The sequence below is a fragment of the Danio aesculapii genome, chromosome 16 (genome assembly GCF_903798145.1).
Source record: "Danio aesculapii chromosome 16, fDanAes4.1, whole genome shotgun sequence".
NCBI classification, from domain to species: domain Eukaryota; kingdom Metazoa; phylum Chordata; class Actinopteri; order Cypriniformes; family Danionidae; genus Danio; species Danio aesculapii.
Genome location: NC_079450.1, coordinates 28,151,698 through 28,166,888, shown reverse-complemented (window position 1 = coordinate 28,166,888; position 15,191 = coordinate 28,151,698). Strand labels below are relative to the sequence as shown.

Sequence of the window (15,191 nt, the reverse complement as noted above, 5' to 3'; positions counted from 1 at the left end):
TTAATCCCAATTTATGTTTTGACACTTTAACCCACCAGTGTGGCTACTGGGACTGATTGTGTTACGCACCACTGCTGAAAATCTCCCCACATTTTTACAATATAAAATTCTAATTTCATAATATTATTGTTTTTTTATTGATCAAATATATGCAACCTTGCTGTGCAGAAGAAATGTTTTATACTGTAGATCCATTACATTGCCTATTGGTAGTTTACTGCATGAAGAAAACAGATTATACTTTTCCCCCAGGCATATGTCAGACGTAATGTAAAATTTGTTGTTAAAAAATGGTTTAGTCACATTCTGCCTGCATTCCATCCAAGCTCCAAATCTCAAAAAGTCCACAAGCTTAATTAAAACTTGCGAATCTTCATTAGACTTGTGAACTGGCAGGCCTCTTGTGATCGGATTATGAGATTTGCTTAGGATTCACAAAATGAAACCCAATGTCTCGTTTGAACTCAAGAGGTTTGTTGGAGCATCTCGGAAATATATGATGGAGAAATCGTGGTAGCTCTTAAAACTGAATGTGAAAACAAAGCCAGAGGGAGAATATCACAAAAGCCAAACAAACATTAAGGCTCATTCTGATAATGTATTGTGATGGTGGCGTTATTATACCACATGTCTGGTTTTCTGTCAGGATAAACAATCACTGTTTTCAAATATCCATTACCAAAATGATCCTTACAGTGTGTGTGTGTGTGTGTGTGTGTGTATCGTTAGGCGAAGGACATTAAACATTTAGGAACATTAAGAGAGGAAAAGTCTTTAAAAACCACAAGTAGCAGTAAAGGCTGGATAAGACATCAATGTTTTCATATCATCATCATTATCACTTCTAAGAAATAAAAATGAGTAATTTATATTAATGTGCACATTTTGGATTCCATAAAACATACATCAAAACATATCAAATGGAAACATATGTAAATATGCGCACACAAATACATAACATTTAACATCATGTTGTTTTTGTAATTAGAAATGCCTTTATTTCTTCTCAAGTTGACATTTTCAGAGCTTTGCAAGGCTTATAAAACGGTAAAAATAACTGAAGTGAGTTGTTATGAAACACACTTGATCGATGTCCAGATCAGTGTGACAGACGTCCTGATGGTTCGCAGTCTCGGCATGCAAAATAAAAAAAAAAAAAAAAAAACAAGGCACCCAGAAAATACATCCCAGCTTTAGAAATTCAGATCAGACTTGAAATGAATGGAGATTGAGGAGGAAAGTAATTGAGTGAGAGAGAAAAAAAAAGTTGAAGAAACTAGCAAACAGTGTGAAGACGCAGCCATCTGCTTTCACTTTAATATTCAGACTGGACGAGTCCAAGAAGACAACTCAAATAAACATGAGTGGAAAAAGTCCAGTTAGTGATCCATGGCATCTTCATCATCTTCATCATCACTGCTCTCAATGAAATCATCATCAATGCCTTCAACAGAAGGTCCAGCTTCATCATCATCATCGTTGTGTTCTTCATCTCGCAGTTCTGCCAACAGCTGCTCCGTATGTTCAAGCATGGGTTCGTCCTCGCATCGCAGCTTCAAATAAAGCTACATTACAGAAAAAAAGACATATCGTATGATTATTATCAGAGGAAGGATGGCGGTGTTTGATCAGAGAGGGAAAAACAAATCTCAGCTTTGACTCCAGCATTAGTGATCTCATGATGCTCCAAATCAGAACTAATTGGGACAGTATGGAAAACACAAATAAAAAAAAGAAAGAACATAGTGATTTCCAAATTTACTTTGACTTGGATTTCATTGCAGACAAACTGAACACAAAATATTTCATATTTTGTTTGGTCAACTGCTTTTCATTTGTACATATACATCCTTTCCTGTCATTCAGACCTGCAACACATTCCAAAAAAAGTTGTGACAGGAGCAGTTTAGGGATAGTAATCAGGTAAATTGGTTAAAAAATGATATGATTTGAAACAGGTGGATTGTAATTTGGGGTTGTAACTTTGATAACATATCTTTAAAATGAACTAAAATTACAACATTAACCTCAAGCATGGCTCAGTGTTTTTACTACTGGTGCAGTCAGACCATAAGGCATAATTACAAGTATCCACTTGTTAAGTGTGACGTCACGCGAAACGGCTTCCAAGTGCTCCATCAAACTGTATCGGGAGACTCAACAAATGGTAATAATAAACGTTTACAAGGCTATGTAATATTTTTGAAAATCACAATCGCAATATATATATATATATATATATATAGTGATTGTGATTTTCAAAAATATCACATCGCTTATATATATATATATATATATATCCATGCCTATTATCAGATGGCCAGAATATTATTGAAATATTATTGTCTGTGATGCAGCAAGTCCAGATACTGTTGTGTACACCTGATTTTATATAACATTTACTTTAATGTGTGATATGTATGGTGGCCCAGAGAGCTTAACACGCTGCAATTTACATTTAGCATTTACAAAAAATATCAGCAAATAAAGAAACGATCTTCATCAATTTGAAAGCAAACATCAGAGAGGGAAAATAAGTCTCAGCTTTGACTCCAGCATTAGTGATCTCATGATGCTCCAAATCAGAACTAATTGGGTCCCCTAGAAACATTTCCATTGTGTTACGTGCATATTTGCAATTGTTGTGACCGATCTGCAGCGCGTTTCTCCAGTTGTTTGTGTTGTGACCAATTTGCAACACGTGTGCTTTCAAATTGATGAAGATCGTTTCTTTATTTGCTGATGTTTTTTTAATTGCATGTGCTTTCTTAAATTGCAGCGTGTTAAGCTCTCTCGGCCACCGTAGATATGACTAAAAAGTGGTCATAAACAAATATTTTCTCAATTCAAATGAGTAGCGGCTTGAAGTCAGAAATAGTATTCCATACATCATGACTTAACAAGCGAATAAACAAGTACAAATCTGGTATAAATGAAAGAATAAGCAAGTAAAAATCTGACCAATTTTAGAATTAGAGAAGAAACTACTAGCCAAATTTATATAAAGTAAAAACACTATCGAAGACAAGTGAGGAGTCACTAATAAACAATACAAGTAAAATACAACCAAAAACAAAACAAAAAAATGCAAGAGAACACATAGACACTTGAAAACTGTGCTTTACTTTCTTTAGGTTCTAAGGGCGCAAGTCCACCAAAATGTTTTTTTCCCAAAATGATGTCTTTTTTACCTGCTGTTGTCAATGAAAGTGTTGTTTTTTAAACAGCATCAACGCAGTGAAACACTGACAATGCAATTTCTTTTTTAAAATAATAAATTGTCTGGTTGTCTCCTCATGCTTTCATGTTGTTTAATGGTCTAGGACAGTAAAGTGCCATTGGATGCATACTTTAGAATCTCACTGTAAGTAGGTATCCAGTTTTTCAAAAAACATATAGCAGTTTGACAGCTGTCAAACTCAGTTCCTAGAGGGCTGCAGCCCTGCAGAGTTTTATTCCAACTCTGCTTCAACACACTTGGGGCTCATTCACACAGAATGCATCTTTGCTTCTTAAAATGACTGACGAGGTACTCAAGAATGGGTTTTAAAAAAGCTCAGCGCAAGGTTCACGTGACGTGACATTATGATGTAATAATGACAATAACTGACCCATTAGAAATAGAAAAACAACATGTTATGATAAGCACATGAAGATGCATCATATATCTCAGGATATTCTGGACAAAGCCACAATGAGCACCTCATCCGCCATGATATAAAGGTAAATAAAACCATTAATCATGCCAACTTTCTAATATAAACAGAAGCTTGCAATAGTTGCCCCACCTCTGAGCTCTTCTGATTGGTCCACTGCTTTTAGATCCGACAGTGATGAGCTGTGCAGCATGTGAAAGTTAAAGATCTTTCAACTTAACACAGTGTGTCAAAACATGACGATTCAAAAGACGTGAGCGTAACAGTCAAATGTCCATCCAACGCATGTTTGCATTGAAAAACAATATAAAAGTAGTGTATTGTGATGAAAAACGCATTCCGGTCAAAATCCCATTAAGGCATTAATCATTTCACTCAACGGCCATCTTTGAAACGCCTCTCAGGCAGTATGCTCAGGTTCTGTTTGAATGGGGAAACATCAAATTCTCCAAAATTACTTGCCAAGCTCATGATTAAACTTCTTTTTGGAAATCAACAATAAAATTAAACAACTATCTCTGGAGTTTCATATCTAAACGCTTAAATCACACAAAATCTGCAGAAATTTAAGTCTGGTTTGAGTCCCTCCCCCAGAAACTCATCAGTTTATACCAATCGATGATTGGCTCCTGTACTAGAAGGCGGGGCTTCATTGCCCATATTGACCATTACACTTTCCCCCATTCAAAACTATATGAGTGACACATCTTGTGTATTGTTTAGTCTTTGGTTCGGTGTGAATGGCCCTGTACTGTCCCTGTAGGTTTCAAACAAGTACTCAATTAGTTTGATCAGGTGTGTTTAATTAGGGTTAAAGCTAAACTGTGCAGAGCTGCGGCTCTCCAGGAACTGAGTTTGACACCTATGCTATATAATATGGAAATATGCAAATTTGGATGCAGCCTTTGTCTTTTGATATTGATTAATGTTAATGGCTGCTTTCACTTTAAAAAAATGTCTTCCCCAACGGTTTACTTTACACTGTGTTTTAAAAACCATCCTTTGATGTTATTTGACAAATATCTGGCTGCACGGTGGCACAGTGGGTAGCACGTTCACCTCACAGCAAGAAGGTCGCTGGTTCAAGCCTCATGTGTGGAGTTTGCATGTTCTCCCCGTGTTCGTGTGGGTTTCCTCTGGGTGCTCTGGTTTCCCCCACAAGTCCAAAGACATGTGGTATAGGTGAACTAGGTAGGCTAAATTGTCCGTAGTGTATGTGTGTGAATGAGTGTGTATGGATGTTTCCCAGTGGATGCTGGATAAGTCTGTGGTTCATTCCAGTGTGGCGACCCTAGATTAATAAATGGACTAAGCCGAAAAGAAAGAATGAATGACAAATATCTCTTGAAGTGTAAGAACATGTAAAAGAGAAATGCTGAGAAACAGAAGCACAAATAACACACTAGGATTGAGATCCCTATCGCATCTAGAGCTTTAAAATGTATGGGAGCTGCTAAAAACTGTGGATAATTTAAAAAAAGACTAAATAAAACCTCTCCTATGCATCACTCCTATTTATTTCTCTCTTATCTCTGTCCTACATAAAGTATCTCAAGGAGTCTCTCTCTGTTTCTTTCTTTTTCCTTCTGTCTTTCTTTCTTCGAGAAGGTCCAGTGCCGGTAAAGTCAGCTGGCAAACTCCACAAATGAGTGTCTCCTTTTCCAAGCCCAAAAGAAACGAGTTGTGCATCAGAGGGAAAGTGTTCAGCAAGTGACTGAGTGTTTGCCAGGAGAAGAGGAGAATTCAATCCCCCCACTGTCTCTGCTCTTATCGCAGTAAAATATACCCCTGAAGAACATGATAAAAAAGCAATTCTCCAAGTGAAGGCAAAACAATATATCGCACCACACGTTCTGCCTTTGGTTTTTATAAAAGGCCTGGTGAGGATTTCATCCTGTTTCAGAAGGGGAATCTGCGCAAGCCTGTTTCAGCCATGGGACGAAAACATAAAGGTGGTTGTAAAATGTTCGCTCATAATTCTGACTTGTTTCTCCCCATATTTCTGAGCTTCTGTGTAACATTTGAGGGTTTTTTTTTACACAGTTTTTCCATACCTGGGTTCTTACAGTATTGCTCAAAAATTCTTTATTTTTTTTACAGTTCAGACTTTTTTCAGTCTCTATTAAAAATATTTTGTTAACATATTAATAAGATGTTGTTTTTTTAAAAATCTGTGATGAAAACAATTTTTTGTGAATTTATATCTTACAATATTTAATTTATGTATTGCATTTTTGACTAAAGACTTTATATCTCAAAGTTGTTAGGCTTTTCAGTTCTGACTTTACTTCTTGAAAGTCAGTTTTTCTTCCATATATAATTGACAATTCTGTGAAAAAAAGTTAGATAACAATGCATTAAGTTGCTGCCATGTGATTGGTTGATTAGAAATTTGCATTAACAAGCAGTTGGACAGGTGTACTGTACCTAATAAAGTGGCTGGTTAGTGCATTTTTCCCAATTCAGACTTTTTTCTTTTGCAGCTATTTTTCCCATGTAACAGCAAACGTATAGGGCTACAACTCTGACTTTATTTGATTATTTTTTACTATATAGATTTTTTTTAGATTAAAAAACTTAGATGTTAACTTGCAGCTTTGAGGAAAAATAGAGCAAGTGCCAAATGTGAGTAGAAATTACTTTTAATTAATTGAAGATTAATTATCTATATAATGTAATCAAATGAATTTTATTAAATGTAGATTATTAACTTAAGTGTGACAAAAATATACCCAGACACAAGTGATATGAAAGAAGGATTAACAAAGTGTGACTGATATAAAGACTGCATTCACTCCAAATAGTGAAAATGTATTAAAAATCCACACATCCCCTAGAAAGTATGCTCTGCGTTGCATTAACAGTTATTATTAGACCTTAATTCGAAGTTAAAAGAACTGTCTGAAATATATCACCGGGGGAGTGAAAATGTCTAGAATTTGAAGATCAAAGTAAATTGAATTTGACTTCCAGGAAACAGGCAAGTCTTTTTCTAGTAATTCCAAAGGGCATTACTAAATAAGAAAAAATAAAAACTGAAAAAACTGGACATCTTCATTCTGTTTTCACTCCCCGGCTGTTAATGCAGTGTGTTTCCTTAGAGTATATACTGTATTTAAAAGTAAACATAAATGTCAGAAAATAATAACAACAACAACAACAACAACAATAATAATAATAATAATAATAATAATAAAGTAAAGTACAATAAAAAGGTGGCCATGTTATTATTAGTAGTAATAGAGTAATGGTAAATAAACTATAAACAAACAAAAATGTACACATATAAATGTTAAATTAAAACATATCAATTACTGAGTGCTCAAAAATTAAAAAGGAAAATTTATTTAAAAAAATATATATAATAAATTTAAATGAAAACAACAAAAACCAAAGCTAAAATCAGCACAGATGTCAGACAGACTTCCAACGGCTCAAACTTGCACAACTCGAAAACCATACAAATTTCACCAACTTTCAGAAAGCGTCATCTGAGAATGAGTAATGAACTCATTTTTTTTTAAAGGTCATTCCCTATAGATGCATTAGCAGTGTGTTTGGGGTATAGACCTCTAATCACATCCACTGTCTACTCTAACAACCAGACTTTAATTAAGAAAGCACATTTCCTATGAATACAAGAAAGAGCAGTCGTTTACAGAGCTGGAGAAAGTGACCCCGCAACTTATCAAGCTCTCCTCCGCTGTTCTTTCCTCCTTCTTTTTATTTAATGAGTTTTAGCACCACAGAACCTTATTTAACTCCCTCAGGAATGAAACCACAGAGTCCTTCACACTCACAGACTAACCAGGTCATCATGCACACACACACACACACACTATCAGTGGGCAGCCGGTTGCCCCCTTGCAGTCGCTAGGCAACAGCGAGTGGTGACGGGGCATCTGGCCCTCATGGGATCTCATTTATGGACCGATCATAAGACCTCAGGAGAGTCTCAAACTCCTACCTGCTCTACAGATCTGACCTTCACTTACACACACACACACTGCAAAACAGTACAACTATTGGCCACACAGGTTTAGTTAGACCCAAGAGGGCATTTGAACACAGCGTTGATGTGTGTACTGTACTGTAAGGCCTGTCAGACATCAAGGTTAATGGTGATGATAAAGCCATGCTTAGAAATTAAACACACATGACTGGAACATTTAAAAGTCTTCTGAGTGATTGTTATGGACTGTCTGCTGCATAACTGGAGTGGACAGGCATGGATTGGATGGTAGCTGTGACCATTGCATTAAAATCCAAGTTCAGAAGTTCAATTAATGGACCTTTTTATAACAAAAGTACAGTTTGTCCAGAAATTGTGAAGCAAATGCAACATGCTTGGTTTGGAAAACTAGAAAAACACACTTTACTAATCAGACAACAGAATAGGTCATTTGTAAGCAATTATCCAAAGGATTTTAAGTGCAAATGAATAATTTCTTGAAAGTCACTTAGGTGTGTTTGCTTAATAGCTCACATTAGTCACATAAAAAGGTAAGTAAAATTTGTGATTGTGTGTCTTTGAGTTTGGAAGAGAATATCTATCTATCTATTTATCCGTCTAGTAGTCAACATTTGAAGCGGATCACCACCTAAAATTATAGAACAACTCCCATTCTTGTCCTAGGACAATTTTAAAAAACATTTTTGATTTACTTCAAATGTTGACTAATCAATCAATCAATCAATTTATTCATTCATCCATCCATCTATCCATTGCCTGCCTGCCTGCCTACCTACCAACCAACCATCCATCCAACCATCCATCCATCCAACCATCCATCCATCCATCCATCCATCCATCCATCCATCCATCCATCCATCTACAGTATCCGTCCATCCATCCATACATCCATCCATCTATCTATATACTATTTTTACATTATCTGTTCTCATTGAGTTTGTAAAGTTTTATTACATCTAACGAACAGTGCATATATAAGTACACCCCTCACAAATCTCTCATTTAAATTAATATTTTCTATATGAAGCTTTACAATATTACATTTGTGCATATATATTAGATTAGTCAGTACTAAAGCCAAATCTAAAGCTAATCTAACAAAATAACAGTCGAAAAATGTTTATCTTAAGTTTATGTGTTAGGGAAAAACATTAAATGTAAATTAAAAAAAGAGCAAAATTCAAGAAAAACTGAGGAAAAGAGAAAAAATAAAAATAAAAAGATTTGTTGAAATTTTCTCAAAAATTTGCATGAATTTAAACGTATTACCTTCCTATTTCTACAGACATTTGGTGACTATAATATTATTTTAATAAATATATCTGTTTAGTAAATCTGTTTTGTTCAAATGCACCAAAATACAGTATATGGCCTATATTCTGGATTAATGGATAAAAATATTCATTTTCAAAAATGTGTCTACTCAGTTATGAGCACTGCATGTTTCTTTTGGTTTTTAATTTGCCAAAATGACATTTGTATACTTTTTAAACCTATAAAAACATTTCTGCAGATCTTCAAAATGGGTTTGAAAGTAACTCTAAACCTTTAACTGATTGAGTATGCACATAACCATGAATATTTTAATTGGGTTTTCACTCAGCCACACCAGCTCTACCTGATCCACTTTCATTCAATCAGCAGAAAAAAAAAAAAAAACCTTTGAATTTTTTTTTATAATTTATCGTTAAGTATATAAAAAGCCATACATGTAAACAACTAATAAGCCCCTCCAGGATTTTGCAGGGATATTTTTTTTAATATTTGTGGCCTAAAATGATTTGGTGACTTTTCTCAAAACATTGTTTGCTTTAATTCTTGTGTCTGGCTGTGAAAAAACATAACATTCTAGTTCAGCTTTTTATCTCAAGAATAATTGGACCCACAAAGTTCTGGAGAGACTGATCAGGTCCTTGCCAACCAATTAAAAGAAAAATAAATTATATATTTTATTGCAAATAATGTTCATTTCATCAATACAATTATTTTATAATCATTTAAAGAACAGATGACTGAATAAATCAGGTTAATTAAGTGACTAATTGACAGAGTGCAAATAAACAGACAGGTAGAAAAAAATGTACATCTAAAAATTAAAGAATTTAATAAGCAGACCTCAATCATGAGACTTGAGTTGCATTTTAAAAATATCTTTATGACAGAAATTGATTAAGTGAGGCGACACACCATTTGCAAACCTCTCTCCACTGGAAGCTTAATAATTAAAATGCCTTAATACTACATATTAAATATGTGCAATATTTAGTGTAAATATATATCTCCAAACATAACACATATTCCTCTGGAGAGCAGATTCACAGAGATGACTCTCCGCAGGGACAGAAAAAGCAGCGCATCCACAGTCTGACCCTGCAGCACTGCGCCCACCCCCTGTGTGAATAAATAAATGAATGGAGAAACACTTCTGCCACTGCGCCTGTGATTTAAATTCGCAGATCTGAGTTGTTTATTTAATGAATCTAAAGGAGGATGGCGCTCCATCTAATGTGTTTCCTCAGCAACAGCCACCATCTGGAGTTCCACCCTGTAATTACTGAGACCTGATCTCTGCTTCTGATAAGAGTTACACACACACGCGCACAGACGCACACAACGCACAGTGTCAATAACACCTTCCACAAACCCACAGCTCACCCGTCACACACTCAATCTCCTCATCTTTACATCCTATAATAAGCTCTCAAACATCCACACAGCTGAAATGTTGCTCCTGGAGGAAGATATAGCTGAAAAATGTGTCTTCAACTTTTTGCTGGCAGTGCCTCTCTCATTAAAGAGTTCTAGCTTGTATTTATCTGTTTTGAAATGGCAACTTTTAGTAGGTGTTTGGTGTGAGACGTGGAGGGACAGGATCTTTGCTAAAGAAAATTGGCTGGAGGTGGTGTTTGTGTTGTGGTTTGGTAGTTTACAAGGACAGTTTTTTGTAGAATGACATGGTTATGACCTAGTTGTATTCTATTAAGGTGGTTTATGAAGACATACCTTGTATCCTTGTAATTCAAAATACTTAAAAAGTATACTTAACTGGGTGTTTTGACATTTGAGGATTGGGTGTAGGGGTATGTGATGGGGAAAGGCTTTAAAATAAGTTATATGGTAAGGCCATATAATGTTTATGGTATAAAATACTTTATGCCTATGGAGAGTCCTTGTAAATCACCAATACCAACATGTGTGTGTACACGTGCCTTCCACTATGGCCATCTTACTTACTTGGGAACCAATACAGAAATAAATCACACAATGCTGTACCTAAAGCCAAAAGGTCAACTGAGGTCATGGTTAAAGTATTATACAGAGCTAAATATAGTGAGCTGTAGTCCCCAATCTTAAAGCAAACCCTCACACAAACATTTTAATACATGCTTATTAAGTGCCATTTTATATATACATACATAAATCGTACACACACACATATACACACACACTGGCCACTTTATTACACCTGTTCAACTACTTGTTAACGCAAATTTTTAATCAGCCAATCACAAGGCAGCAGCTTAATGCATTTAGGCATGTAGCATGGTCAAGATGATCTGCTGCAGTTCAAACCGAGCATCAGAATGGGGAAGAAAGGTGACTTTGAAGGTGGCATGGTTGTTGGTGCCAGACAGGCTGGACTGAGTATTTCAGAAACTGCTGATCTACTGGGATTTTCAAGCACAACCATCTCTAGAGTTGACAGAGAATGGTAAAAAAAGAGAGAAAATATCCAGTGAGCGGCAGTTCTGTGGGTGCAAATGCTTTGTTGATGCCAGAGGTCAGAGGAGGATGGCCAGACTGGTTCCAGCTGATAGAAAGATATATTTAGATATTTAGATCTGGCCTCCACAATATGGAGGACAGTCCATAACTCTTTTCCCTGTTCCCTGAGTAATTACATAAATAGTAATTATCCCATAAATTTAAAAAAATTCCCACAGTACTGTTTATTATATTGTAAACCATTAAGATACCACTTCAAAGGTATTGTAGGTTCTTGTAGGTTTTGCCAATATGCACACACAGATATGGGCGTTCATAACACTGTCATGAAACCTTTATAATCATGGCAGTAAAGGGTTACAAATAAATGTTAAATATTGTAAAAACTGCACTTTATGCGGGGAATAAATAACACAAGCATGTCACAAAGTCACACAACCGGACTTACTGTAAGTATCTGAACATCCACCCCTAAACACACTGCAGTAGTTCACCGGTGTCAGAGTGTTTGTGTTGAAAGTAATGAATGCGACTGTGTTTGTGCCTGTCCTTCGCTCTTTCTCTGCCTTCTTTCATCATTCAGATTACCATCAAGGACTCCTCCCACTGTCCTTAAATCACTCTCTCCTGGCCGTATCTCTGCCTCTCGTTCTGTACTTCTCTCCTCTGATGGACTGCAGGACTGGACCCATTTCTGATCTAGAGCTGACCTTACTGTCCTGCTGACAGATAGCCATTTATATCTGCTCTGTTCAGACACGCACACGCACACACCTATATACGTTTCCTTCAGTGCTAACTTATGGGTCCACAACAAAATAAATTGTACCTCTGATGTGACTCTGGGCAAAAATACAGTAAAACACCTAAAATATAACAACAAATTTATTGAAAATCAATATCCACTCCTACATTATATTTAACATTATATAGACTAGAGTAGTTATACTGACCCAGTCTACATTTATTTTCATGCACAACATTTGTGTTCGCTATGAAATAAAAAACATATCAAATGCTTGTCGTAATCAAAACTCTAAAATGCGATATGATCATTTAAATGATGTGCGCGCTTTTCACTGCCGAGTGCGGCTCATGCCATGGCTGCCGTCACTTTGAGAAAAAAAACACACATGCAAGTCATATTTCCAGCACGGTACTCAATCGATCGCTCTGTGAAACAAACTGAACGTTATTTTAGAACTTTATTTCCTGTTATTCACAGCCTATGCAGGTTATGTTCACTAAAATAGACTTCAATAGCTGGCGCGCGTCCTCTCTGGTAAACACACAGCTCACAGTCAGCCCATGTGTAATTTCGTGGCCGCAAACACATCATCACATGAAGACAGAAATGAAAGTTTTTTGGGTAAATTTTACCTTATAAACACAGTATGTGACACTTTCAACACCATTTGGAGGTGTCCATGTTGCTGAGCAGTGTATATAAAACAATGTGAAGACTTGCGCCACTGCCTTTATGCTTCTCTCCTGAACCTGAAAATATAATTGGCTGAATCGTAGAAATGCTGGATTAAGATTGTGTGAAGGGTCGAATCGAAATCTTGATCTTTTTTCGATTAATGGTACAGCCCTAGCGCGCACACACACACAAACATCAATGCATTACTATGAATATTATATTATGCAAGGAGCTCATGCATTTTCGTCTGATAGTAAAGTGTCCTGTGTTTTCACAGTGTCGGTGGAAATAGTTGGTCATCCAGATACATATCGATTACTATTTCAGGAATACTACTAAATAATGAATTCTGAAGAAATGACATACTGACAATATTATACTTTTTTGGCAACAATTTAATATGAAAATAGGCATATTTGGTTGCAGAGAATCTGACTAGCTTATATCTTGAATATTGTTACAGAAATCCCAAATTTTAATAAAAGAAAGAATGATTTAATTATGTAAATTATTTTGTAATAAATGGCACTTCCAAATATATCTATACATATTACAGCTATATATATGACTAGCATACAGTGCTCGGCATAATTGAGTACACCTCATTTTGAAAATGATAATTTTTATCTATTTCTCAGAGAATATAGGCAATGTATTCAAGTGCATTTAAACAAAACCGATTTATTAAACAGATATATTTATAAAAATAATATTTTAGTCATCAAACATATTTAGAATTGAAAGATAATACAATTAAATTCAAGCTAAATATTGAAAAAACCTACAAAATTTCAACAATTATTTTTTTTTGCTTCTATTTAATATTTTTCTATAACATGTTAGATAAGCTCCAGATTTGGTTTCAGTACTGACTAATCTAATGTATATACACAAATATAACATTGTCTATTTTCCTATTAAAAATACGCATTTAAAAGATAGATTTGTGAGGGATGTACTTATATATGCTGAGCACTGTACACTGTAAAAAATAAATCTAAAATTTACGGTAAAAAAACTGCAGCTGTGGTTGCAGTATTTTACTGTTAAAAATACGGCAAACCGTGAAAGTAATTTCTCATTTTTACAGTAGACTACCATATTTCATTAATTTAAAGATGTAATATGTCTGTATTTTGAATTACCAACATCTACACATCTTTTGTTACACAGATAGACACGTTAACACAGCCATATGCTGGTGGTGATGAGAAAGTTACATAATGAACCAATGCTCATCACAAACAATTTTTCCCACAAGCAGAAAAGCGTACCAGTGTATAGAAGGTGCTCAGTATCATTTACACAGCTACTAAACATCAGTATGGTAACACGCATAAAATTAAAGTCATAAAAAAAACATTGTTTATCAACATTAGATGTAACATAAATCTCTAATGTACATAACTGATGGGGGAACAACTAAAAAGATCCATAGTAATGTCAACAAAAAGCCTAAAAAGTGATGTGCCATACAGGGAATTCTGGGAAAGTCAATTTACAGTTATTTGCCGTATATATTAGGGAAACATAATGTTAACCAGGTTACAGATTTTTACTGTAGCATTTTTACAGTTTTTTACCGTTGAAATCACGGCCATTTTTTACAGTGTACATATTACAGCTATAAATATATGACTAGCATATCTGTGGCTCACTATCCCGGTTCTTCACTTTCTTAATCATACATCCACACCAGTCAAAGACAAAAAGGTCAGCTTTCAAACACTTTTGTTCATCAAAGGTGGAAAATATGAGTGCAGAAAAAGGGTTAGAGTGATAGCAAAAAAAAGAGGATTGAGATTTCATTGTGAACCTATAGACGAATAAGTGACTCCAGTCCCATGTGTGTACTCGTGTCAACAATAAATGATTTTTCTAAGAGAGCAGTGAAAGCACCTTCCTATATCTCGAGAGACGGCCCTTAATACATCAAACTACAGACCTGAGCGAAAAAAGAACAAATAAACAACGCAGTGAAAAAAGACGCCTTGCGGATCTTACTCAACTGGGAGCTCAAACACAAGCAAACTCTAGAGTACACTTATAAAGCATCTGTCTACCCTAAAAGTCAGGAGATTTCCAATAATACCCAGCATATGAAAAAGAAAAAAGGATTTTTTTTATAGAACTTACATGATAAATACCATAATGCAGCACAAACATCCTTTTTATTATGATTTTATATACGACTAAAGATAAATTGATTTTATTTCATTAGTGATGTTTATATTCATAGTTAAAAATAGGATCATAAAATTGTAGCATTTTGATGTTTATACAATGTTTTTAAACTAGATCTTTTAAAACTGAAAAATAAATGTCTACAATGGCAGTGCACAAAACAGTCACGATAAAGTTGTGTAGGTTTTTTTGGGCTGTTTGATGATGCTTCAGTCAGTTACATATTTAC

The 15,191-nt window shown here is 35.2% G+C and overlaps 1 protein-coding gene across 1 annotated transcript in view; it reads right to left on the bottom strand.

Annotated features, from left to right (window-relative positions):
- Positions 1 to 972: 972 nt before the first annotated feature.
- si:dkey-12j5.1 (uncharacterized) overlaps positions 973 to 15,191 on the bottom strand; it is a 149,017-nt gene continuing 134,798 nt past the window's right edge. The window contains exon 11 of the mRNA XM_056476142.1: positions 973 to 1,565. Coding sequence (XP_056332117.1) covers positions 1,380 to 1,565 — 186 coding nt within the window. The 3' untranslated portion in view covers positions 973 to 1,379. The remainder of the gene's footprint in view (positions 1,566 to 15,191) is intronic.